At 44.9% G+C, this 27,268-nt stretch overlaps 1 protein-coding gene and 1 long non-coding RNA gene across 2 annotated transcripts in view; one reads left to right on the top strand and one right to left on the bottom strand.

Moving 5' to 3' along the window:
• Positions 1-145: 145 nt before the first annotated feature.
• On the bottom strand, positions 146-16,895 carry LOC135103859 (uncharacterized). Its single transcript, XR_010270217.1, has 3 exons — positions 16,655-16,895; positions 4,465-5,536; positions 146-337 (listed from the first exon to the last, which is right to left on the bottom strand). It is a non-coding gene; the product is annotated as an uncharacterized LOC135103859 (long non-coding RNA).
• An 8,696-nt stretch (positions 16,896-25,591) lies between these two features.
• LOC135103855 (probable glutathione S-transferase 6) overlaps positions 25,592-27,268 on the top strand; it is a 4,314-nt gene continuing 2,637 nt past the window's right edge. Inside the window, exons 1-2 of the mRNA XM_064010748.1 lie at positions 25,592-25,742; positions 26,399-26,551. Coding sequence (XP_063866818.1) covers positions 26,509-26,551 — 43 coding nt within the window. The 5' untranslated portion in view covers positions 25,592-25,742; positions 26,399-26,508. The remainder of the gene's footprint in view (positions 25,743-26,398; positions 26,552-27,268) is intronic.

The raw sequence follows: 27,268 nt of genomic DNA, 5'->3' as shown, positions 1-27,268 counted from the left end.
CGCCATGAAGAAAAGACATAGGGAAATGAGAGTAGCGAGTATCAGAAGAGTACTCGTATTTCTTCTTTGGGTGTTGGCGCCGTAAAGAAAAGACAAAGGCAAAGGAGAGTAGCGAGTATCTAAGGAGTACTCGTATTTCTTCTTTGGGTGTTGGCGTCGTAAAGAGAATGGAGACACATAAAGGGAAGCATGTGACAAGAGTACTCGAATGTCCAGCTGGGGTACTCACCTCGACGTGGCCGTGTCCCAGGGCCTTGCGCCGCAGCACCTCCCTTGCGATGTGGGGCAGCGTCAATTCCACGGACGAGATGGACGCGCCATCCTCCGAGGACATCACCTGCACCAGGGACACCAAGGATACCACGCGTTACACAGATAGATAGATATATAGATAGATAGATAAATATATAGATAGATAGATAGAGAGAGAGAGAGAGAGAGAGAGAGAGAGAGAGAGAGAGAGAGAGAGAGAGAGAGAGAGAGAGAGAGAGAGAGTTCCTTCTCCTCCTCTTTTTTTCTGTTCCTGTTCCTCCTCCTCCTCCTCCTCCTCCTCTTTCTTCACCTGTTGCTACCCTGTCTCTCTCACTAATAGAGTAGAATAGTTACCAAAACAGCCTAGTAAGGACCTCAGGGTCTGTTGCTGTTTGGACTTCCTTTGTATTCCTTTGTACTATTACTGGTACCATATACTACTACTACTACTACTACGACTACTACTATTCTAACTACTTCTGCGGTTGTTGTTGGTATTATGATGATGATGGTGATGACAATAATGGTGATGATGATGACGATGATTATAATGATGCCCTAAGCAGCTCACGGAAGAAAGACTGACTCCGTAAACGTAAACAAACAAATCAAACATCCAACCAGTGAGATTTTATATTCATTTCGTTTTTTTTTCTTTCTTTTACTTGTTTCTGAATTGGTTTATTTTGATCACAATTACTGATCTGATTCTCTGATTGCCTTCTATGTCTCGTATTTTCAAAAGACTGGTGTTTGTCAGCTGAATGATTGAATGCCGTGATCAATAAACATATATCTATCAATTTATCTTTCTGTTTGACTATCTATATCTATCTGTGTATGTTTTTACCTATTCCTATCTATCTATCTGTCTCTCTGTCCATCTATCTGTCTATCTATTTATCTATCTACTCATCTATCTATCTACCTCACCATCCCTCTGTCATGCTCTCAGCCACGCCGGGTTCGCAATAACTTGGCGGATGAATTTGAGTCCTTGCGCCTCGTCTCCCCTCCCCCTCCCTTTACACCAATCACATGTATTCTCCCGCCCTCATCACGCACTCCTCAAGCAATCACCAATCAGAAGCATTCTCCTTCCACTCAGCCACCAGTCGTGTGCGTTCTGCGCCAAACAATCGCCAATCAGATGTATTTGCCTTCAATCAGCTGACCAATCACAGGAATTCTACGCAAAACACTTTTTTTTGTCACTTTTTTTCTGCTGTTATATTGATTAATCTACTACTACTACTACTACTACTATTACTGCTACTACTACTGCTACTACTACTACTACTACTACTACTACTACTACTACTACTACTACTACTACTACTACTAATAATAATAATAATAATAATAATAATAATAATAATAATAATCCAAGATAGATCATGTAAAATTATAGAGCCATGTAAACAAGGCCGAGGAGGAGGAGGAGGAGGAGGAGGAGGAGGAGGAGGAGGAGATAAGGAAGCAGAGACACACAACCCGCTCCTCCTACACACACACACACACACACACACACACACACACACACACACAGGAGATCAGGAAGAATTAATATTGGGAAGGTTTGTTTTGGTCTCAAGCCTCACGCCATGAGCAGGGAGGAGGGGAGGAGGGAGAGGGGTCATAAGGTCACATGTTTCCTGTCTCTCTCTCTCTCTCTCTCTCTCTCTCTCTCTCTCTCTCTCTCTCTCCTGAACAATTCCCACACTTCTTTCCTCCCCCCTCCCTTCTTTTCCTACTCTCTCTTCCTCCTTTACTGTACTTCTTAATCTTCCTTTCTCCTCCCTCCCTTCTTTCCCTCCCCCTCTCTCTTTAAACCTTCTTTCCTCCTCCTTCCCTTGTCCCCGTACTCTTCCCTTCAGTCTCCTTCCCTGACAACACAACACCGGCAGAAGTAAAGCAATGCACTGACTGTTAAGTGTAATACCAGCCAGCAAATTAAAATTGAATTAAAATAAGCGAGATTCATCTATTGCTAAAGGTAATGGTGGTGGTGGTGGTGACGGTGGCGATGGTGGTGGTGGCTTATACATGATGCAGATCTGGAGGCGGAAGTTCCTCTGACACACTCACACACACACACACAGAAAGAAAGAGAGAGAGAGGAGGGGAGATCCAGACAGACAGACAGGCAGACAGACAGACAAAACGCAATAAAATGCTCTTCTCCTTCCACTATTCGCCAAATAAGAAAAGAAAACAATTTGCCAACTTATGAGACGTGAAGCGATAAATTGAATCACAAACAATGAAAAATAATGATAACGTGAAGGAGGAGCAGGAGGAGGAGGAGGAGGAGGAGGAGGAGGAGGAGGAGGAGGAGGAGGAGGAGAAACGAAGACAAGAGGAGAAAGAAAAAAAAAGAGGGAAGAGAAAGCAATATATGGAAATGAGAGAGAAGGGAATGAAAACGAGATTAACTTAATATAATGGAGAGAGAGAGAGAGAGAGAGAGAGAGAGAGAGAGAGAGAGAGAGAGAGAGAGAGAGAGAGAGAGATTACGGAGGGTAGGCAAAGTTACATTAACCCATTAGAGTGAAGAAGCAGGAAGAAAAAGAAAGGAAAGGGAGACGAATACTCTTACTTTCTCTCTCTCTCTCTCTCTCTCTCTCTCTCTCTCTCTCTCTCTCTCTCTCTCTCTCTCCTCCAGCGACCTTTCTCGCATCAGGAGTCTGTGATTTATTTAAGAGGAGCACAAGGTTTTTGGGTCTCCGGTCTTGACTCATGCACAATCAGGCTTAGTTTAAAACCTTGCGGGCTGTAGGAAGTCTGTCAGCTGCTTGTCGAGTGCATGGGTCTAACTTACAGCTTGTATTCTAAAACACTAAGCTCTCTCACCACGACTATTTTCAAAAGCCACAGAGATAATTAGCCGGGTTCTCAAGACTGTTACTATTGTTAATATTGTAGAAATCTTGTTAATCTGTCATTAGAACCGTAAAAAAAACGTCCTTTATAACACGTTTAACCTCAACTACAGCCTTTGGAAAGCAGTGGCGGGGCGGAGCAGAAGTGGCTCAGAATACGGTGTCAGGAGTCTCGTGTTTGGATCTTAGGTGTGGATGTGTTGGGTTTCTCGTCATTATCTAGTCGTTTTCTGATAATTTGTGTGCGACAGTTAGTGTACACTGAGGATGCTGTCATTTGGTGTGTGTGTGTGTGTGTGTGTGTGTTTCTGTTACTACTGCCACTACTTTCACTTCTCCTGCTACTAGTACTGCTCTTCCTTCTACTCCTACAACAACAACAACAACTACTACTACTACTACTACTACTATTACTACTACTAGTAGTACTACTACTACTACTACTACTACTACTACTACTACTACTACTACTACTAGTAATAATAATAATAATAATAATAATAATAATAATAAAACCACTCCTACCATGAGTGATAGAATATCAGTATCTTTCTGTACAGACCTTTAGAGAAACACTAAAAAGATATATGAGAAAAAAAGAAAGAAGATGACCTACATTCACAGCCTGTCATTATGCAAGAGAAAAAGAGGGAGGAGGAGGAGGAGGAGGAGGAAGTATGGGAGAAGGCAGACGAAAGAAGATTGAAATGAAGTGAATGGGAAAGAGAAGGAAATGTAAGGGAATGAGAAAGTGGGAGAAAGATAGAGGAAAGAAAATATAGATCACTGTGGAGCGGAAGGAGAGAGATGGGAGAGGAGAGGGAGAGGCGGAGGGGAGTGAGGGGGGGACTTCTCGCACACTCATTCAAAGGTCACTATGTCACCATCACCTCCATCACCTCATCTATCTCCATCACCACTATCATCACAGCCACCATCACTAAAATCATCATCACCTCCATTAGCACCATTGCCACCATCGTCATCACCATTCCGCTCATCACACGTATAACAAGAAATCAGTGAACAGAAATGATGTCACACACACACACACACACACACACATTTCTTTAGTAGTAATTTTCCCTCCGCAACGCACTATTGACCTGAGTAACAAGAGAGAGAGAGGGAGATGGGAAGGGACGGGCACCAAGAACATGCAAGGCCGGAACTGAGTGTTGCGGAGGCGGTTACAGGATGTCAACAAAGCGGCAGCATCACTTCTCCTCTCCCTGCCTCTCTCTCGCCTCTAAGGCCTCGCGGCGGGGTTGCAGGAGTATTTAGCAAACGCCAGGTGCGTCGCCAAGGTGGGGTGTGATTTTGACCTTACCTGGAGCGGCGTGCTGACTCCAGGATCCCTCGAAGGGTCGCGGCCCGGAGGACACATGCGTTTGGTGAAGAGGAGAGGAGTGAGACTCGCCATGGTCACCAGCACCCGCCGCCTCCCGCAACAGCGGAGGCTTGGGCGAGGACCTCGGGGTGGCTTACTGCTGGCGGGTGTCTAGGGCCCCAGGCAGGCCCGGGCCACGAGGCCTGACGTGACACATGGCTCCAGTTGTCTTGAGGCACTTAATACTCTTCGGAGGGTCTGCATGGGAACAATTGCCAATATTACTCTCTAATCGTGTCCAGGGCAGCATCGAATCCGAACACTGGCACACTGTTTACAGGCGTCGCCATGACAACCCAGGGGGCGTCGCGCGCCCCGTCTCCATGCGGTCAGCAGCCAGTGTACACCACACGGGTCACCACCACTGCCGGATTATTAGGTCACTAAAGCTGCCACTCATCCCGTCAACACCTCGGGTCAGCGCTGCTCCGTCCTCCGTTTAGTTCACACCTCACCGCGCCTCAGAGGGGCGGCTGGCTCACCCTCAAGGCGGAGGCAGAGGACAGTTTAGTGTAGCGAGGCTGACTCATCTTTGTTTGCACACTGATTTCTTGTGACAGTGAGGAGGGCGGCAATGAGGGGGACGCTCGATATGAGGACCACGGATGTTACGGTGTCACCCGAGGTATGAGGCGGTGTCGGGAAGGTGTCACCAGGCAGTGTGTGGCCGCGCCGTGGCATCAGAGTCGTGAGGCGCCGGCGGGAGGTGTGAGGGAGGGGCGTCTGTGTTCCTGAGAGATGGATGGAAGCGTGGCGGTGAGGTGGTCGAGGGGTCGAGCGGATCTTCAGTGGCTCGAAGCTTGTGGCTCAAGGTCACGAGCCATTGTTTTGGTTTGTGACAGCGTGAGGCGCCTGGCCCGCGGGACCCGGTGGCGGGGGTTAGGGGTTGCTGCCTTTGGCGTAGACACAACAAGTCAATAACTCAAGATTATTGTGCGTGGCTAGCTGATCCGCCCCGCCGTGACCGGGTGTGGGCGCCGTACTCCTCCTGCAGCCTCTTCACAGCACAAGCCTGAAACAAAATACAAACACAAGTTAAAACTCAGCCATTAAACATCAGCACATCACCATCATGAACTAGTGGACATCTTATGATACACTGCAGTATTAAGGATAAGGAGCATTAATTTTGATCTTCGCGGCGTCAATAGACATACATAATTAACGTCATTACTGGCAATATTATGTTTTCGTGGAGACTCAACGCCAGGCCTCCCTCTGATGGAAATAATTTTAATGCATCCTTCCAAGTAATTAGATAGATAGATAGATAGATAGACAGATAGATAGATAGATAGATAGATATAGACAAATAGATAAGACACTCATCGAGATCTTGCGTTTTCTGTGTTTTCTATGAGACATGTCCATTTTCTATAAGACACGACGTCCACCACTACCACCACCACCACTACCACCACGATAACGCTCTTCCTCTTCTCTCTCAGCAGACACCGAGGGGCAGGAAAGGAAGTAAATAAGAAGGGGCGACACATCATAGCGGCATGCACAATTACGTACTACCTGGAAAGGCGCCACATTTACCTGGGAACACCTTTCGTTGCTCACACGGGGACTAACACAGGAATTCTCTTACTAAAAATATAATGGCTAACTTGCACTTAATATATTTTACGTTTCTATACAGGCCTGCATTTTGAAACACTTCTGCGCCGCACCTCCGCTACTTTCAAAAGGCTGTAGTAGAAGTTGCAGGAGATTTTAAGGATATTCTTTATGGTTCCAGTGACAGATTAGCAAGATTTCTACATTATGAACAGGAGAAATACTCGTGAGAACCCGGCTAATCATATCAGTGGCCTTTGAAAATAGTCGTGGTGAGAGAGCAGAGGGTTTCTGAATACAGGCCATCTTGCATCGCTAATCCGAGTGTGAACTTTATAAAATATTATGAACGACAAACATTGCATCCTGACTACGGAAAAATGTTCAGCAAAGGAGTAGGTTTCAGAGAGAGAGAGAGAGAGAGAGAGAGAGAGAGAGAGAGAGAGAGAGAGAGAGAGAGAGAGTTGACATATTCATAATTGTTAACGAGAGCATATCTACCGCCACCTCTCTCTCTCTCTCTCTCTCTCTCTCTCTCTCTCTCTCTCTCTCTCTCTCTCTCTCGACGCAGTGCACCACCACATTCCACTACATAAAATACACTAATATTGGCAAATATGGGATTGCCATTGTAACACTTGCAATCATGGTAGTGGTGGTGGTAGTGGTAGTGGTGGTGGTGGTGGTGGTGGTGGTGGTGGTGGTGGTGGTAGTGATGGTGGTGGTAGCGTGGGTGGAATTGACCGTAGCAACGACAATTATAGTCACGAAAACACGTAATAAAAAATAATAATAATAAAAGATGATAAATAAATAAATAATAAAATAATTTTGTCTCCAGAATTTCGTATTTCTTAAAATAGTAAAAGACTAAGAAGTACAATAAACAACGATACAAAGAAGAAAGAAAGAAAAAGGTGGAGGAAGAGAAGAGGGGGAGGAGGAGGAGGAGGAGGAGGAGGAGGAGGAGGAGGAGGAGGAGGTGGAAGAAGTATTTTGTCTCCAGTGATATAGTAGTACTAATACCACCACCATCACCACCACCATCATCACCACTTCACTTTGCTATGCCGTGTGATGTGTGTGTGTGTGTGTGTGTGTGTGTGTCCAAAACTCATAGTTCACATTCACGACTGTTTTCACTTCTCCTCCTCCTCCTCCTCTTCCTCCTCCTCCTCCTCCTCCTCCCTCCTTTTCTTTCTACTATAAACGAGAGAAGAATAAGAAGAGAGAAGAAGAGGCAAGCGAAAACCGCCAATGATAAAATGATAACTGCAAGAAAAACATAAAAGAAAGGTGATAATGATGATAATAACAATGATGATAGCAATGGTGATAGTAATAATGATGGGAGTAATGGTGGTGATGATGGTGATGACACTGATAAGGAGACATAGACAGGGCCATCACCACTCAGCTGACCTATACAGCGTGCGCTAATGGCTCTCTAACACACCACCACCACCACCACCACTGCCACTGCCACGCCGCTCAATACACGTCTCCATCAACACTATAATTACACCGACTCGCCCATTACTGTGTGTGCGGCTGGCAGTTCACACAACACCACCATTATCATCACCACCACCATCACCACCACCATCACCACCACCATCATCACCATCATCATCACTTTCCCACTTTTCACTTTAGCTTTCTTATTTTCTCGATCTAGAAAACCTGTTCTCTTTTCTTTCTATTCTTCTTCACCTTCTTCTTTCTCCTCCTCCTCCTCCTCCTCCTCCTCCTCTTTCTTCTACACTCTTGTTTTCCTATTCCTCTTTCATCTCTCGTTTTTCTTTTCCCCTCTTCCTATCCTTTTCTTCTAATTTTCCTCCTCTTACTCGTGTTCTTTCTATTTTCCTTTATCCTCCTCTTCCTCCTCTTCTTTGTCTTCCTTCTCGGATTCCCCCTTTTTGTATTTTCCTTTTATCTCTTACTCTTCTTCCTCTCTCAAGTCCCGATAGGTTTTTCTCTCTATTTTTTCTTTTGTCTGTGTGTTCTTTGTATTCCTTTGTTCCATTACTGTAAGACCACCACCACCACCACCATCACCACCATCACCACCTCCACCACCACCACTACCACCACCACTACCACCACCACAACCACCACTATCAGAAAGGATTAGCGCCAACACGCCACTGACGGCACCATAATAATGACACACACACACACACACACACACACACACACACACACACACAGAGAGAGAGAGAGAGAGAGAGAGAGAGAGAGAGAGAGAGAGAGAGAGAGAGAGAGAGAGAGAGAGAGAGAGCGGTATTTATATCAATTGTCACAGCATGAGGGTTAGTGGCCTGGCGAGCGAGAAGATACTGTACTTTTTCCAAGGAGAGGAAGAAAAAACTATGAATAAGGTAAAATTTTAAGTAACGAATAAAGTTTTAAATGTAGGGACGTGAAAAAAAAAACAGTTCTTAATAATCTGTAGCTTCATTTCTTCTTAACTCTTCCCCCTCCTCCTCCTCCTCCTCCTCCTCCTTCTTCTGTACAATCCTATTTTCTGTACCGTCCTGTCTGTTTTGTAGTATCCTGTTTCTCCCACTGATAGCGTTGAATAGTTACCAAAATGGCCTAGTAAGAAACTCAAGGTCTGGTGATGTTTGGACTTCCTTTGTATTCTGTCTCCTTTTCTATCTGACCTAAGTCCGCTTCCTCTTCCTCCTCCTCTTCTCGGTCAGTCGCCAGGGCAAACAAAGTGCTCACCAAGCGACCATACCAACACTGCCAGGGATTCACATTAGCACAGAGGACGGACTGACTGGGACTAATGCATTCAAGAGCCACTTAATGTTCGCTTTGGTGCGCCTTCTCTGTACTGCGGTGACCGGGCGACGGAATGAGAGAGAGAGAGAGAGAGAGAGAGAGAGAGAGAGAGAGAGAGAGAGAGAGAGAGGTCAGTCCTCCTTGTGTCCCATCGACCTGCTTCGTCAGGGCGTCGACCACAGCACGAAACTGAATCACTGAGACCTTTCTCTCTTCCGTCCTCCCACTCCTCTTCATTTTTTCCGTCCTCCTCCTCCTCCTCGTCCTCCTCCTCCTCTTTCTCTTCTTCCTCTGCCCACCGCCTCTTCATTATCCCTTTTCTCTCTTCCCACACGCACCTCCTTTCTTCCCTTCCTTCTCCTCCTTCCTCTCCACTCTTCGCTGTTTCTCAAGGTGTCTATTGGCCTTGAAGGAAGTAAAAACGGGTATCTATTGTTGAATGGTACACTGCAGCCGCTCCCTCGCGTGCTCAGGGTTCAATTCCCCAAAGAGTGCTCAATTCAAATATAGTATCGTATGAACTGTTATTTTTTTTAATTTTTTTCCACATCGTCTTGATATCAGGTTTCAAAATAACGTTGAAGAAATGACGGAAAAGTAGTAGTAGTGGTAGTAGCAGCAGAAGTAGTAGTAGTAGTAGTAGTAGTAGTAGTAGTAGTAGTAGTAGTAGTAGTAGTAGTAGTAGTAGTAGTAGTAGTAGTAGCAGTAGTAGTAGTGGTGATAGCAGTAGTAGTAGTAGTAGTAGTAGTAGTAGTAGTAGTAGTAGTAGTAGTAGTAGTAGTAGTAGTTGTTGTTGTTGTTGTTATTGTAGAAGTACTAGTAGTAGTAATAGTAGTAATAGTAGCAGTAGTAGTAGTAGTAGTAGTAGTAGTAGTAGTAGTAGTAGTAGTAGTAGTAGTAGTAGTAGTAGTAGTAGTTATTGTTGTTGTTGTTGTTGCTGTTGTTGTTGTTGTTGTTGTTGTTGTTGTTGCTGTCGTTGTTATTGCTGTTGTTACTGCTGATATTGTCGTTCATGATGATAATGATGACGACGATGATGCTTCAGACTTTGTATAAGACGAGAGAGAGAGAGAGAGAGAGAGAGAGAGAGAGAGAGAGAGAGAGAGAGAGAGAGAGAACCACCAGCCAGAGAGAGGGGTGTTGCGTTAGAGGGGGAGGGAGAGGGGATGTTCGGGCGCGCTTCAGTTGGTCACTGCTATACGCTGCCCTACATACTCACTCATACCTGCGCTGCCCTAAATACTCCGCGACCTACTTGTCTCTTCACTACCCATACCTTTTTCCCGATAATGCCAATACGATCATAACTAACACCACCCCCACCGCCACTCTTTCTACTCTTACTACTATTATTACTACTATTCCTACTACTTATAGTGATAATATAGCTCCACCGCCCCGCCGCCCCGACAGACAGGGTGACCAGGCTTGTTCCCCGAAGTGTGTGTGGCGTGAATAAGTTAGCGGCTGGTCGATGGCAAGTACTGACTGGGTGAGTGTAAACTGGCTCCCCAAACCTGTAGGGACAATCTACCGTAGTGTTTTTGTTGTTGTTCTTATTGTTTGTTGTTGTTGTTGTTGTTGTTGTTATCTTTCTTCTTCTTCTTCTTCCGTCTCCTTGTTTTCTTCTTCATTTATTATCTACACTAAATCTTTTACATAATATAACTAGGCGTGTAATGCACCTCCTTCGCTTGCTTCTTTTATCTATGTTGTGCTCAGTCCTTCTCCTCCTCCTCCTCCTCCTCTTCTCTCTTCTTCGCTTCCACCTACGCTTCTCCGGTTCACCTTTCAAGAGCAATTGTTGTTCTCTTATTTTCCTCCTCCTCCTCTTCTTCCTCCATCGAATCTGATACCTTCCATCCCTATCATATCCCCACACCATCCCTATACCAGCCACCCCTGTCACATCACATCACCCTCCCCTATCAAATCCTTACATCAGCCCTAACACATCCCTGGATACCCCTGTGCCATATCCCCACACACCCCTGTCACTTCCCACTCACGCCTACGTCACAAAAGCGAGCCACCATTTAACATGTGACCAAATTTCTATGGTAACACGTGTAAATAATTGAGTTTCGTAATATAATCAATGGTATCGACTCACTATAGACACACTGACGAGTGCTCAGGCTTATTTAGTCGACGTGAGTGTGACGTGAGAACTTAAGTAGTGTTGTGATGTTACTCAGCCTGGTATTCAACACTTTAATGAGAGCTGGACGTGTTTAGTGACAGGGGTTTGTGGGGGGGGGAAGGTCAAGTGTTGTTGTTCTTAACATTGTATACAGAGTCACGGAGGCCAATAATCAATAACAATACAGAAGCAACGGAATGCAACACACACACACACACACACACACACACACACACACACACACGACCTCTACCGTTGCATCTTACTGCTTCCTTCCCCCCACCGTCACCCCTTCCATCCTCAGCCACTTTCTGCCAATATTATGCTCCACTATTCTTTTTTAACACCACCACCACCGCCACCACCACCACCACCACCACCACCACCGCCACCGCCACTACATATGAAGAAGGAATGTTGGTTCAGGGATGAAGACCTTGACCTATTTAATGCTACAGAGGAAAAGTATGCCCTCTTTTCTTCCTCCATTATGTTCTTTTCCTCCTCCCTTCACTATTTTAATCTCCATTTGTTCTCTATCACCATATTTTTTTATATTCTTTTATCTCTCCTATTTATTTTTTTTCCAGTGCATTTCTCTTTTTGTCCTTTTCTTATCCTTTGTTTATTTCTTTTTCCTTTCCTTCTTTTCATATCCTTCCCTTCATTTCCCTTCATTTATCATCCCTTCCCTCTCCATTTCCTTATCCATCTCCATCTTCATCCTTCCCATCCCCACTTCGCACATCACCTTCCCCATTCCTTCCTCACCGCGTTACCCAAAAGCACCCATACAATACAACACCTCCTCCCCATCCCTCACGTGCCCCCTATACAACCATTACTCCCATACATAACAAGCCTTCGCATCCTCCCTCTTCTCTTCCCTATCTTCCTTGTCCTTATGAGACATTCCACCCATTCATTCCCTATCATAATGTCTATATATTGCCATACTTTCTTCCTATTTTTACCCTTTCTATGGTATTACTGTATCTACGTACTTCTCATCCTTACATGCTAAATCCTCCGCGCAACGTCCTCCCCTTTACTTCCCTCCATCGGGGCTTCCTCATTGGTCGGCACGCTTTAAAATGAAAAATCGGGCCTCACTGATTGGTCCAAACTATGAACACTGAAAAGTTACAATTTGATGTCGAGAATTTAACGTGTCACTTCTTTTCTCCTTCCCTTCATCCCTCCATCCTTCTGCCTCTTCTTATCTTCGTATTTCTCTCTCCCTCTCTCGTTTCTACACCCCTGTCCCCTCCTGGTTCCATTTAAGTTGTACTGTAAATTGTTTGTGGGGGACAGAAGGAGTGATTATATAGGTGGGTGTAATGTAATGTAATGTGTGTGTGTGTGTGTGTGTGTGTGTGTGTGTGTGTGTGTGTGTGTGTGTGTGTGTGTGTGTGTGTGTGTGTGTGTGTGTGTGTGTGTGTGTGTGTGTGTGTGTGTGTGTGTGTGTGTGTGTGCCATTGATAACTTGAATATTCTCTTTGAGGCTACACGCGCAATGTCACACACACACACACACACACACACACACACACACACACACACACACACACACACACACACACGTATGATAAAAAGTTAATCATGGGTTGGTCCTGCTCGCCTTACACAATGGTACACCTCACGCAATGGTACTAGTAATAGTAGTAGTAGCAGTAGCAGCAGCAGCAGCAGTAGTAGTAGTAGTAGTAGTAGTAGTAGTAGTAGTAGTAGCAGTAGTAGTAGTAGTAATAGTAGTAGTAGTAGTAGTAGTAGTAGTAGTAAAAGTAGTAGTAGCAGTAGTGATGGTGGTGGTGGTGGTGGTGGTGGTGGTGATGGTGATGGTGGTGGTAGGAATATACTGTAAACAATAATTGGAGCAACAAGTAATACGACGAGCGTTAAGTAAAACACGACGTTACCTAATCTTGTTGTTCATTACCTCCATTACCTACACTACCCTCCATGGCCGTAAAGTCTCCGGACACACACGCACATCTTCACGGGGACCAGAACCAACCACACACACACACACACACACACACTGCGTAGCGTAGTGGTTAGCACGCTCGGCTTACAACTAAGAAGGTCCGGGTTCGAATCCCGGGCGCGGCGAGGCAAATGGGCGAGCCTCAATGTATAGCCCCTGTTCACCTAGAAGCAAGTAGGTACAGGATGTAACCCGAGGTGTTGTGACCTCGTTGTCCCGGCGTGTGGTGTGTCAGTGGTCTCAGTTCTACCCAAAGATCGGTCCCTATGAGCTTTGAGCTCTTTCCGTAGGGGAACGGCTGGCTGGGTGACCAGCAGACGACCGTAAGTGAATCACACACACACACACACACACAGCGCACGCGCGCGCGCGCGCGTGCGCTTTTTACCTCCCTTCCTTACACACATCAAAAAGAAACGAGACTAACCTTTATATCACGCGGTAATTACATCAACCTTCACAATAAGAATTCTCGCAGGCATAAATGCAGTTTGAGGGCTTCCAGGAACCTTAAGTGCGTGAGGCGGACGGTTTTCTTATTGACACGTGCACTGTGATACGAGTCAGGTGTGCTGTGCTGCCGCCACCACTGACGTGTCTATGTGGCTCGGCTGGCCTGTCCTGCCACTCAATTATTCACGTATGAAGGCTGACTGACTGGCCCCGCGGCGCGTGTCAGCCGGGAACTACTGTAGCTGTGGTGACCTTTTTAGCAGCTGGACGGGAAGAGAGATGAAAGGGTAGGAAGTACAGGAAAGACAGGGGGGATTATAAGGAAAGAGGTGCGTGAGTGGTGATACAGTGATGCAGTAAGTAGGTAAGCTAAGTGACATACATAAGAAGAGCGCGAAAAAGAGAAAAAGAAGGATGTGGAAATGAATTAACAATGTATTCCACGTGATCACTCTTCCCTCACTCTCCTCCATCCCCTACCTAGCTTTTCCCTCACTCCCTTGTCCCAACCCCAGCCTGGCCTTGGCGGAACACAACTCCTTTTTTACTTATTCCAGTCGCTCTTAAAACACCACCTTGATTACAGTGATGAGGAGGAGTAGCGGAGGACGCGTGACTGGAGAAGGCTGGGACGGGACGCGGCAAGGCAGGGCGGGGGTGGCATGATAGGAGTATGTACTAGTAAAGGAACAGAAAGGATGTATCTGCTTTCCTTAATGAGGTTCACCATTAATTCATATACAAGAACAAAAACAGTAAGAATATTTTATAACACGCAGAAGAAAGGAGGTGCAGCACACATGATAAATAATTTAATGCATATATTTTTCTTATGTCCGGGGGAGAATGGAGTAAGGAGGAGGAGGAGGAGGAGGAAGATCTGGTATTACTAAACACGACATCGTCTCAAGAATTAGCGAATGATGAAAATACTCTTATAATAGATGGGCGAGTCAGTAATGGCAGTGTGTGTGTGTGTGTGTGTGTGTGTGTGTGTGTGTGTGTGTGTGTGTGTGTGTGTGTGTGTGTGTGTGTGTGTGTGTGTGTGTGTGTGTGTGTGATATCAAGAATGCTGACGATACCATTAAAGATCCTATATTTATCACTACCGTCATTCTTAATATCTCTTCCCACACGGCGGCAGCAGTAACAACAAGCGCAGCCCAACAGCGGCACTTCAAGATCGACACAAGCAGTACAACTCTACGGTTTCATCATGTATATTTTAACGGGCCTTTCTTAGTCCCAAAATATCATTCATATTGTCATTTTTTTCTTCTGCACCAATTCCCGCACCCAGCGCCAACAACAAACAAGCAACAGATACACAAAACCCGAAAACGTAGCATGAAAAGTCTACGGTGTTTTCCCGCGCGTTTCACTTACTCGCCACTTTTTTATTTATTTATTTATTTTATTTTTTTTAATGCAAGCAAATAAGGAGGAAAAGAAAAGTATACATAAAGATTCATATAGATAAAGATTTATGTAGAACACTTCTCTCTTTATCAAAAAAATGTATGGCAAGCAAAATAATTAGAGTCAGTAAAGCAGGATGTGAGAATATTAAGACAGGATTAAAAGGAAAGCATGCAGTAGGGATACACGATAAAGATTCACTTGTAACATTTCTCTCACTCTCAAAAAAATGTATGGCAAGCAAATAGCTGGAGTAACTGGAGCAAGGTACGTACTAGGTGTGAGAAATTCAAGAAAATCCATAAAGTAAATCGGTGCAATGCTGGCAGGAAAGAATGGCGTGATGACAGACCCGGGGGAGCCTGTCGATGTGATAGATTGAGAGAGAGAGAGAGAGAGAGAGAGAGAGAGAGAGAGAGAGAGAGAGAGAGAGAGAGAGAGAGAGAGAGAGAGAGAGAGAGAGAGAGAGAGAGAGAGAGAGAGAGAGAGAGATTCTACGTTATCAATTCTGTACATTTTCTTATTTATATTTCCACACTTTCCTTATTTTCAACATTATCTGTTTCCCTTCAAAATTGTCTCCATGTAAGTTTTCCTTCTCTTATTTCCTCTTTCATCTATTGTATTACCTCCTTAGCCTTTCCTACCACCTATTTCTCCTCCTCCTCCTCCTCCTCCTCCTCCTCGTGCCTCACCACAACACCGGGTCGCCATCACTACGTACACCCGATGCTCGTGCGGGGACGCGGCCAAACTCTCGCCTTCTATGAATTATAAATGGACTCATGAATTATTTAACGTGAGAAATTCTGAGAAAATTCTTGCCTAACTTTATCGAAGGAAAAAAAAGTTGGCGATTATTTCAGATTTTGTGAGTTTTCATTTTTTTTATTTTGTTTGTTTTTGTTTCTATGAAGGGAGACTAAAGGAGACTACAGGTGAGGGAGACTAAGGGAGACTACAGGTGAGGGAGACTAAGGGAGACTACAGGTGATGGAGACTAAGGGAAACTACAGGTGAAGGAGACTAAGGGAGACTACAGGGAAGGGAGACTAAGGGAGACTACAGGTGAAGGAGATTAAGAGAGACTACAGGTGATGGAGACTAAGGGAGACTACAGGTGAAGGAAACTAAGGGAGACTACAAGTGGGGGAGAGTAAGGGAGACTACAGGTGAGGGAGACTAAGGGAGACTACAGGTGAGGGAGACTAAGGGAGACTACAGATGAGACTAAGGGAGACTACAGGTGAGGGAGACTAAGGGAGACTACAGGGGAGGGAGGCAAAGGGAAACTACAGGTGAGGGAGACTAAGGGAAACTACACGGGAGGAAAACTAAGGGAGACTACAGGTGAGGGAGACTAAGGGAGATTACAGGTGAGGGAGACTACAGGTGAGGAAGACTAAAGGAAACTACAAGTGAGGGAGACTAAGGGAGACTACAGGTGAGGGAGACTAAGGGAGACTACAGGTGAAGGAGACTAAGGGAGACTACAGGTGAGGGAGACTAAGGGAGACTACAGGGGAGGGAGACTAAGGGAGACTACAGGTGAGGGAGACTAAGGGAGATTACATGTGAAGATTAAGAGAGACTACAGGTGAGGGAGACTAAGGGAGATTACATGTGAAGAAGACTAAGAGAGACTACAGGTGAGGGAGACTACAGGTAAGGGAGACTAACGAAAACACAAGTAAACAGGGATATAAACTTGCAGTGCCATAGGTACACACACACACACACACACACACACACACACACACACACACACTCACCTCCAGGCAGCACCACAACCAAGGCGGCAGTAGCAGCAGCAGCAGCACACGCGGGCACACACACACACTCACACACACACACACGCGGCCCACCACCACCACACACACTGTTCACCGCGGCTCTCACACACATACATACACACACTCCCACACACAGGCACACGCACACACACGTACACACACACACACTCTCCGTGGCGCACAGCACGCGTCCCTGCCGCCGCGCACATCAGTCACACACACACACACACACACACACACACACACACGACCTTTGTAAATCTATAAAACCATGTGTGTCGATTCCAATCTGATTTTCTCCTTGCGCTTGTTGTTATTTCCTTGTTTTCCCAATTGTTTGAATGTTTTTGATGGATTAACTGATTGATTACGCTCTCTCTCTCTCTCTCTCTCTCTCTCTCTCTCTCTCTCTCTCTCTCTCTCTCTCTCTCTCTCTCTCTCTCTCTCTTGTTCTTCACGATAAATAAATTATAAGCATATTCTTCCCTCTCTGTCTCTTCCATCTTTCTTCCTTCCATCTCTCCTCCCACCCTCCCTTTCTTCCCTCCTCGTCCCTCTCACTGGTCAGGAGGGACGTAATAATGCTCTTGATCTTCTAATCCTCGACATGAAAAGTGATTAAACTTCTTTCCAAACTGGAGCGACTCATTCAGACGCTGCGGAAGGAAGGACGAGAGGACGTAGGCAGGACAACAAGTAATGCAAGAATGACGAAGCGGCAACACTCGCCTGCCACAGCCAAGGCCCCGCCCCCGCCACCCGCCGATAACATGCTGCTAGTGAGGCGAAAAGCACTCTGTCTCTTTCCTATTGTTTTTGAATAGGAGAAATTACACTCTTTGTCTTATTGTGGCCTGCGGAGACAGTCTAGCATCCAACAGTGTCCCATAGCACAGTTAAGCCACTTGAACCAGATCTTTCTGATACCATTTTGGTCTGGACGGGTTTTCTACTTCGTCGTAACATACATCATTCGCGGTAGTTTTCCTCACTCCCAGGGGGGATGCTTAGGGGCCCATTTATAAAGTTTAATTGTAGGCTTCAGTTCAGCTCTCACCCATGACTCGCAACCATAAAGTAAGGATGATATAAGCACATCTTCCAAACACCTTTCTCTTAACAATAAAAGGCACTTTATTATTCTTTTAATAAAAGACGCAAATTATAGTGTATGGCATAATTTGTTCTTTCCATGTAATTTCAGCGCGGACGAGGCAGATAATTATTATTATTATTATTATTATTATTATTATTATTATTATTATTCTTGTGCCGGGGAGGAGGGCTTCACCTGGCCGGCTGGCAACACTTTCGGCTCTGACTCTCCCAGTTACTCTCTGTGGGGATAACAATCACACACAGCAGGGGGAGGAAAGCACGCCTTTCCATATGTCCACATATCACACACAGTATACAAGTCACCGTGCAATACAGTCACGACACAGGCAGGCGCTGGGGCAGCCAGGCACTCGCATCGTCAACAGTCAGCCAGTCGCACGTTCAACTCGTCTCCCCTTTCTCTCGTTCACACGTCTTGTCGCGCCGCGTTCTCTGTACTCTCTCTCTCTCTCTCTCTCTCTCTCTCTCTCTCTCTCTCTCTCTCTCTCTCTCTCTCTCTCTGTGTGTGTGTGTGTGTGTGTGTGTGTGTGTGTCACAGAGTGCCTCAAACCCTGCCTCACATATCATCACCTCAGCCAAGCGATATTCAACTACACCTATTCTAGCCTGCAAGACATAACTGTGAGTCGTGCGAAGTGCGAGTACTAATACTGCTAATGGTAATTGCTACCTAAATTATTTACACACACACACACACACACACACACACTCACTCACTCACAGAACTACAATTAGATACGGTACCGTAAAACAACTATTCCATGGTTAGTTAACACACACACACACACACACACACACACACACACACACACACACACACACACACATGACCCCAGGGCCTCACAGGTCACCCGATCGGCTTATGTCAGTTTTCCTCCCATTAGCGCTATAAAAAATAGATAACGGACTCAGCCTCTAAACAACGAGCAACACAACGCCGCTAGCTAACTCACACATGTACTCATACGTACTCACACACACACAGCATGCTCATGTGCTCACCTACAAGGCTGCTACATATACGAGTTCCTAAAAATCATCGAGAAAGCTCGAGAGAAGACGAATAGGGGGAGAGAGAAAATGCTGAGGGATGGAACACTGAAAGGTCCTGAAAGGTTGCAACAGGCAGACAGTGTGTGGACTGCAACGTTGATACAACACAGTGTTCCGATCGGAGTGAGTAATGTGAGGCTATTCGGCGTGACATCACGGCGTCCACTTTATTTTTCTCCTTTTCAGGCGTCTTCGGACAGGGTGTCTAAAATACTTGAATGTATACTCTCTCTCTCTCTCTCTCTCTCTCTCTCTCTCTCTCTCTCTCTCTCTCTCTCTCTCTCTCTCTCTCTCTCTCTCTCTCTCTCTCCATAATGTTTACGCTTCACGCTTCAGTTTGCCATCCATGTGGGTCATCGATCTGTGCCGTGTTCTGCTTTGAGGTGCCACACTACATTAAAAAACAGTTACTAAAAATAAAGGAGCATGTACATGAAGCTCGAGTAGAGAAAACTTTCGCTAACAAGTTCATACAAGCAGTTTTACAAAACAATATGATTTCGCTCATGTGAGGCCGTCCATCTCCACACAATATTCCTGTGGTAGCTTTCTTAACTGTTCCTGATTGTCTTTTGAACTTTGGGAACTAGGGAGGCGAATGTACGCAGAAGTGCTCCCTGTAAAGTGGGCTGCAGTACAACCAGTCCCACACCTGCTCCATATATTCAGTAGCGACGTGTATCACTTCCCATAACCTGAGGAAGGCTGTTGTTTTCCTGTGACTGGTTAAACATTCTCAAAACTAACCTACTATTACTTTTAACTAGTATTTCCGATATTACCTCCGATCCTCTCTCCTCCTTCCAGCACTCTCCCTATCTCCATCCTCCCTCCCTTCAACCACCTTCTCTTCTTCCTCCTCCACCACCCTTATCCTTCCCACCACTCCATCCACCCACCATCACCCCTTCCTCCTTCTTCTTTGGTCGCGCGCCAGCAAGTGTCCAAGCCGCTGCCTATACAGTTCCCAGTGGCACTAAAAACTTGCCACCACGAATAAGGCTTAAGGGGTAAAATATTTTAGCTATACCTGTATTACTTCCATTTTCTTCGAGATTGAAATACAAGATTTGAGTTTTAACGGATCCTGATATAAAATATTAAATCTAGCTAAAACAGATTTGTAATACACCAGCATTATCACCACTACCTCCTCTTCTCCTCCTCCTCCTCCTCCTCCTCCTCCTCCTCCTCCTCCTCTTCCTCCTCCTCCTCCTCTTTACTCATGAATTATTCATCATGTGTCACTTCTAATTGCAATCCACTCAGAGTTTGTCCTTAACTCCTGATTTGCATATTAATCACCAACACACACACACACACACACACACACACACACACACACACGACTGAAGAGAACTGATATTGAACAAGACTCATTATTGTCCAGTAGACAGAATCAAAACACCATCACTTTAATAAAATGCCTTCGTTGAACTAACTGCATTGCTGTATAAACTGAGAAGCGTCAAGTACATATTGATAATGATATCTGTCTGGTGCACTATTGCCGGGAGGAAGAGGAGGAATAACAAGAAGTCAGTGAAGTGAAAAAGAGAACGTTCACCTGTGGTATCATCGATAAGATTACATTGTAGCGTAACCTTGGCTCTCAGAGATCATGAGGCGGATGGGAGACTCAAAGCGACCACTAAGCAGGGCGGGAGGAGGAGTGGGGGAGGGAGAGGGAAGGAGCAAAATGTAGAGGAGGCATGTCAGAGAGAGAGAGAGAGAGAAAGAGAGAGAGAGAGAGAGAGAGAGAGAGAGAGAGAGAGAGAGAGAGAGAGAGAGGGGCCCAATATAACACCTCATAATGAAATGTGTTGTAATGTGGCACGTACGTAACTTGAGTTAATTCTGGGGTCAGTTTCTAAGTGTTATATGTACAGTATGTGCAGCGCCTCGCCTCACTGCCACTCTGCGTGTACCCTGTGTGGCTGGTGTTCTTGGCCTCTCGCTAGGTGTATGTAGCTTGACCTCAACACAGCGTGGGAAAGGAAGGCAACACACGTACCCACAAACACACACTAAAGAAATAATGAAATAAAAATAAATAAATAAGTAAATGAAAATAGTTAACATAGATAAAATATAAAAATACGGAATCATGAACATTAGCTCTTCATTCATCATTAACTATCACTTTTTTTACCATCAGATATTGCATTATTGATTTAGTTATTTACTATATTTCATTTAATTTTATTTCATATTCCTTTATCTACTTTATTATTCATTTACCCTTCTATTTTCACTTTTTTTTATGATTAACTGAGACATTTAGATTTATCAGGGTCAGAAATCAGGACAAGACAAGAAATAACGGCTTCAAGCTTCAAGTTAAATCTTAAAAAGGGACTAATAGAAACTGGCTCTTAATTACAATGACAGATGATTGGAATAGACTCAGTAATCAGGCTGTCAGCGCCGAGCCAATAGGAAACTTTAAAAGAAGATGGATGGAAATGATAGGTGGAAACAGGTGGGCGTGTTTTCTACAGGGACTGCCACGTGCAGGCTTGATGACTTCGTACTTCTTGTTGTTGTTCTTTTGTTGGAGTTGTTGTTGTTGTTGTTGTTGTTGTTGTTGTTGTTGTTGTTGTTACAATTATTGCTATTATCCCATTTTCCCTCTTATTCTTCTTGTTCCTGTTCTTCTTGTTCTTCTTGTTCTTCTTTTCTTCTTGTTCTTGTTCTTCTTCCTCTTCTTTCTCTTCTTATTATTATTACTATTATCATTTTCATTCTCCTTTATTTTCTTATGCCCTCATGTTCTTAAACTCACCTAAATTATCACTCTTACGTGTGGGTCATTGTATTCACAGATCATAACTCCCTTCAACATTTCTACACGGACATGACACACCACATCACATCCCCCAGCATTTAGGGGCAATTTTTTCTTTTTATTGTTTTTATGCACGAGAGGACTCAGGGGTAAGACAACAAAAACTGCCTTAAAAAAGACCCACTACAGGTGCCGGTCCCTAAAGAGTGTAATCAAACGAGCTATTCTAAATCTGAGGATACTTGTACTTATACTTAGGTGAATGAATTGTCTACCACCACCACCGCCACCACCGCCACCACCACTACCATCATCATCAAAAGCCATACCAGGCAGAACTCGGCTTCCTCCCCCAACGTGGCACCATTTGCAAGTCAAACCCCCATTGTTACCCAGCATCCTCCCCCTTCCCACAGCCAGCACTGATAAGGGAGAGGCACTGTAGTCCATATTGATAAAGCCACTTGTGATGATAATGGTGGACGCCCAAGGAAGAAAGAAAGAGAAAAGAAAGAGAGAGAGGGGGTGAAAGGGTGGAGAAGGAAACAGGAGAATGAAAATGATAACAGTAATAATAATAAGAAAAGTAGAATGAAGAAGAAGAAGAACAAGGACAAGAAGAAAAGAAGAAAAGAAGAACAAGAAGAACAAGAACAAGAAGAATAAAGAGGAAAAATGGGATAATAGTAATAATAGTAATAGTAAGAACAATAAAAACAACAACAACAACAACAACAACAACAACAACAACAACAACAACAACAACAACAACAACAACAACAAGATTGAAAATGACAGTGGCAGAGAGAGAGAGAGAGAGAGAGAGAGAGAGAGAGAGAGAGAGAAAGAGAGAGGGAAGTAGATTCTTGCCCCGGAGGAATTTAACCTTGAAACTGTGGGCGGGTATAGAACCTTCTCGTCACATCATAGGCAAAAATGTACAAGAACCGCGTCACCATTAGAAGGAGGAAGAGGAAAAGAAAAAAAGAAAAGCTAGAAGAGGTGAAAAGATAAAGATAGAAGGAAATAAAGGAGCTGGGAACGTAGGAAAAAAGGGAAAGAAGAAATTGAGTAGGTGCTGAGGTAAGGAATAAAGGAAAAGGATTAGGAAAAAGAGGAAAAAGGAAAAGACAGGTGAGGTGATGATAATAAAGGAAGGAAAGAAATTAACTGGGAATGAAAGAAAAAAGGGAAAAGAAGAACTGGAGGAGGTGTTGAGGTAAGGAGAGAAGGAAACAAAGAACTGTGAAAGAAGGAAGGAGAGAAGAGTGAAAGTATCGATATAGAAAATGTTAACGAAAAAAAAGTGGTTTTAATGAAAGTAATAGAAAGTGAAGTTATGAAAATTATCTTAACTGTAACCTAATTGAAAACTTCCATGATGATGATGATGATGGTGACACTCCCAACTCTTACATAGGAAATGGAAATCTTCATACAGTTTACCTCTTGATCTTCCTTCCATCTACTTCCTTTTTTCCTGTTTATGGGATGGAGGAAGAAGGGAGGAAGGAGAAAACGGAAGGAGGGAGAAAGAACAAGTAAGAAGGGAGGGAAGAAATGAGGGAGAGAACAGGATTGAAGCAAGACAAATAAGAGGAAAGGAGAAAGAAGATGTAATAGAGAAAGAGAAAGAAAGGGAGGCAGAGAGAGAGAGAGGGAGAGAGATAGAGAGGAAGAGAAGGTAGACAGGTAAGCAGCGAGGGAGAGAGAGTAAGAGAGAGAGAATGAGAGGAAGGAGGGAGGTAAAATCTTAAGAGTCATGGTTACAATCACTTCCTTCTCCTCCTCCTCGTCTCCTCCTCCTCCTCTTCCTACCCCTCTTCCCAGACTACCAGACTATACACTTGTTCACATGAGTCACACACACACACACACACACACACACACACACACTGTAAATATTCATACTATGTCAATAATAAGGTGTAATAAAGAGAGAGAGAGAGAGAGAGAGAGAGAGAGAGAGAGAGAGAGAGAGAGAGAGAGAGAGAGAGAGAGAGAGAGTTGAGGAATGGAGGGAAAGAATGAAGGAGGGAAGAGAGAACTTCCGGTCTACCTGGAAAGTCGTGGAGAGAAAATGATGATGGAGGGAAACGAATATTTTTTTTTTACCTTATTTCTTTGTGTGTGTGTGTGTGTGTGTGTGTGTGTGTGTGTGTGTGTTCCCCTTACACGTAGTACTGAGGTATCGACACTCATGAACAATGCACAAGTTTACACCAGCATTACCATACATGCAAATAAAAAATGAAATAATGAAAAATGAAATTGAAATAATGAAAAAAAAAAACATCTTGGAGATCCTAACGTAAATTAATGACACCAGCAGCAGGCCGTGACGAAAGCCTGTGTGTGTAACGCAAGGCTTATGGAGTGTGACGCCGCAGCACGTGACGGGGACTTTCTTAGCAAGGCCTGCTGGGCGTGTGGCGGCCGGGATTCGAACCCAATGACCAGGAGTTACAGCATTACCACTCTCCCAGACCTCCACCTGCGTCAAGTGTTTCTTCAATGTCAATACCACCATTACTCATTCACCTCCACCCCTCCCCACAAGCTCCCCCAGCAAGTGTTACCATCCTCCCCACCCACTCCCCCTCCCAGCCATCCAGTCCCCGATGCCATAATGTTTCAGGACACTTCTCCAGTGTTCATTAATTCTTCAGGCCATTTTCGTATACGGTCTGGCACCTCAATGGGCTTTTTTTTTTTTTGTAGCTATTGACCAGTAACCTTCCTTATATAAAGAAAAAAATAATGTCATTGCCTCACGCTTCACTGTCTCTCGAAAATGTATCATCATTCATTCGTCATCTTCGTCATCGTTCATCACTCATCGTCACCATCGCTCTGCAGTGAAGGAAATGGCAGGTAAAGTAGTAGGTGTTATCTTTGCTGAGTTAAGGAACATGAAGCTTCTAGAGGAAAGAGCGTATTCATGGTGACTCTCTCTCTCTCTCTCTCTCTCTCTCTCTCTCTCTCTCTCTCTCTCTCTCTCTCTCTCTCTCTCTCTCTCTCCATCACTGACAGGCCAACCATAAACTAGTCTTCACAAAAAATGCCATCCGAACAACTTTTTTTTCCTTTCCTTATCTTTTCTTTTTTTTTCCAGTCTGGGGTTAACAGCCTGAAAGTTTTCCCTTGATTCGCTCTTGAGATCAAAGAACTAAGTAAGAGAGTCTGGGATGAGCTCTGAATCGTTCCTCTTTTTCTTTCCTTGCTTCTTTTATTTATTTATTTTTTTCACATGGAAAGGAGAAAGAGAGAGAGAGAGAGAGAGAGAGAGAGAGAGAGAGAGAGAGAGAGGAGAGAGAGAGAGAGAGAGAGAGAGAGAGAGAGAGGACTATAAAGGAAGGTAATAAATGATAACAAATAACTCATCGAGAATATAAGGAAACAATGGAATAAAAACGCGTTCTCAAGGAGCAAGACTTACATTCCTGCCTGTTTGTGTGGGGAGTTCACGAGTCGCCCCTCTTCCAGCTGCCAACGCCTCCTGCCGGGGAAAAACAAGTGACGTTAACACACAAGGGACACCTCAGAATATACCCTCTGGTTCTCAGGAATGCAGACTGGTTTTCAAATAGCATGCTTGGTGTACACTCAGAAATCAGGTTGCTAGTGCCGAGTCAATAAGGAGCTTTTAAAAGGTGAGACATAAGTATGGATGAGGATGATAGGTGGAAATAGGTAGGCATGTTTTATACAGGAACTGCCACGTATAGGCCTGATGGCTTCTTGCAGCTTCCTTTACTTAAGTTATGTTTATAGGCCTGTATATTAAGGACGCTGTGCAGATCAGGTAACACACACACACACGCACGTATAATAAAAAAAAAAAAAGGGGGGATAAAAAATCACGATGACAAATGTTTGGTTGACACTCAAACTCTAAACTGTTTTCATGCATGACAGTGCACCGCCGCCACCACCATCACTACCTCCCTCTATGTGCTGCACAACTCACTGCACCACGTGGCCTTGGACCGATAAGTAGCTCTATAACAGCCATTCCACCGCCGCCGTCCCTCAGTGTCCCCGCAGCCACTGGTTCGTGCGCACACAAACACCACTGACAACCAAACACAGACGCGCACTCGCTCGGTAAGTTAAGTTTGTGTCTGTATATGTGCTACGAGAAGTGTGATCCGATAGCGTGTGTAATCAAGCTGTGTGTTTTAAGAAACCTACTGAACAATGCTAATGCGAGGCGCGTGTGAACTTTTTTTTATTTTCTATCCAAGGCATGTGTGTGTGTGTGTGTGTGTGTGTATGTGTGTGTGTGTGTGTGTGTGTGTGTGTGTGTGTGTGTGTGTGTGTGTGTGTGTGTGTAAACAGTCGGCAGGATAGGGATGGTAGATGGATACAGGTAGGTGTGTTTCATGCAAGGGAGAGTGTAAGCATTCTGGTTTGTTGCAGTTTTCCTTTGTGTGTGTGTGTGTGTGTGTGTGTGTGTGTGTGTGTGTGTGTGTGTCGGAGGGGGTAGGGATCGTTGTGTGCACAGCAGCTCTCCTCCTCCCTCTTCTCTCCTCCTCCTCCTCCTCCTCCTCCTCTTTTTTGCCACTCCTCTTTCCTCTCTCTCCTCCTCCCCCCCCACCTCCTCCTACCCCTTCCCCTCCCTCTTCTTTCTCCCTCCTCCTCATCCTCCTCAAAGCGCAGCCATCTTTCCCTCACTCAGCCACCGGCACCGCACCAAACCACCACACCACCACCACAGCTACTCGCATCTAATTCACTACATCTTCCTCCCTCCACGGCAGCACCACCACCACCACCGCCATGCCCGAATACAAGCTGGTCTACTTCAACGGCCGTGGCCTGGGGGAACTCGTCCGTTGGATCTTCCTCCACGGGGACATTCCTTTCACTGATGAGCGTGTTGAGATGTCCGAGTGGCCTGAGAAAGAAGAAGGGTGAGTATCCCTGTGCTGTGTTCTGATTCGCTCTCTGACTGCTAGTGACGGTGCGGGTGCTTACTACTTCATGTCACGTTAAGCGATTTGATTTGGCTATTACACTACAGGGACTATTATACTTCACTCTCTCGATCTCCTCTGTCTGTTTTATATGTAGTACCTCTTTAGTCCGTATGCAGAAATGCTTTGCTCCCTCACCACGGCTATTTTCAAAGACCACGGAGATGATTAGCTGGGTTCTCAAGTGTTTCTGCTGTTAATTATATCGAAATTTTGTTAATCTGTCTATTACCCATAAAAGCATCCTTCAAAACCTGTGTAACGTCAACTACAGCCTTTTGAGAGTAGTAGATGGCATGAATCATACCCAAGATAAGCCAGTCCATTATTCTCAGTTTGAGGAACCGTAACAGTGAAAGAGTTAATGATGGTCGTGACTAGAATCTTTGTGCTGTGTCCCTTTATGATGCTCTGCGGTCTCTTAGTAATGTTCTTTTCGTGGTGCACCTGTGCTGTGCTCCTCCCTAACAGTACCCCTTTCAAGTGTGACGATGAGTTCAGTTTATATGTGTGCTGTGCCCCCTTGCTGCCCCTTGCGTGAAACTGTTGTGTCACCGCCCTGCGTGATCCCTCTATGTTGTGTGATACCCCTTCCAAGGTCAGTCTCAGTTTCCTCCCTTTCCTCCCTCCCTCCACCACACAACATAGAGGGAT

The sequence above is a fragment of the Scylla paramamosain genome, chromosome 9 (genome assembly GCF_035594125.1).
Source record: "Scylla paramamosain isolate STU-SP2022 chromosome 9, ASM3559412v1, whole genome shotgun sequence".
Classification (NCBI taxonomy): domain Eukaryota; kingdom Metazoa; phylum Arthropoda; class Malacostraca; order Decapoda; family Portunidae; genus Scylla; species Scylla paramamosain.
Note: the sequence above shows the minus strand (reverse complement) of the source record. Positions and strands in the feature narration are given on the sequence as shown.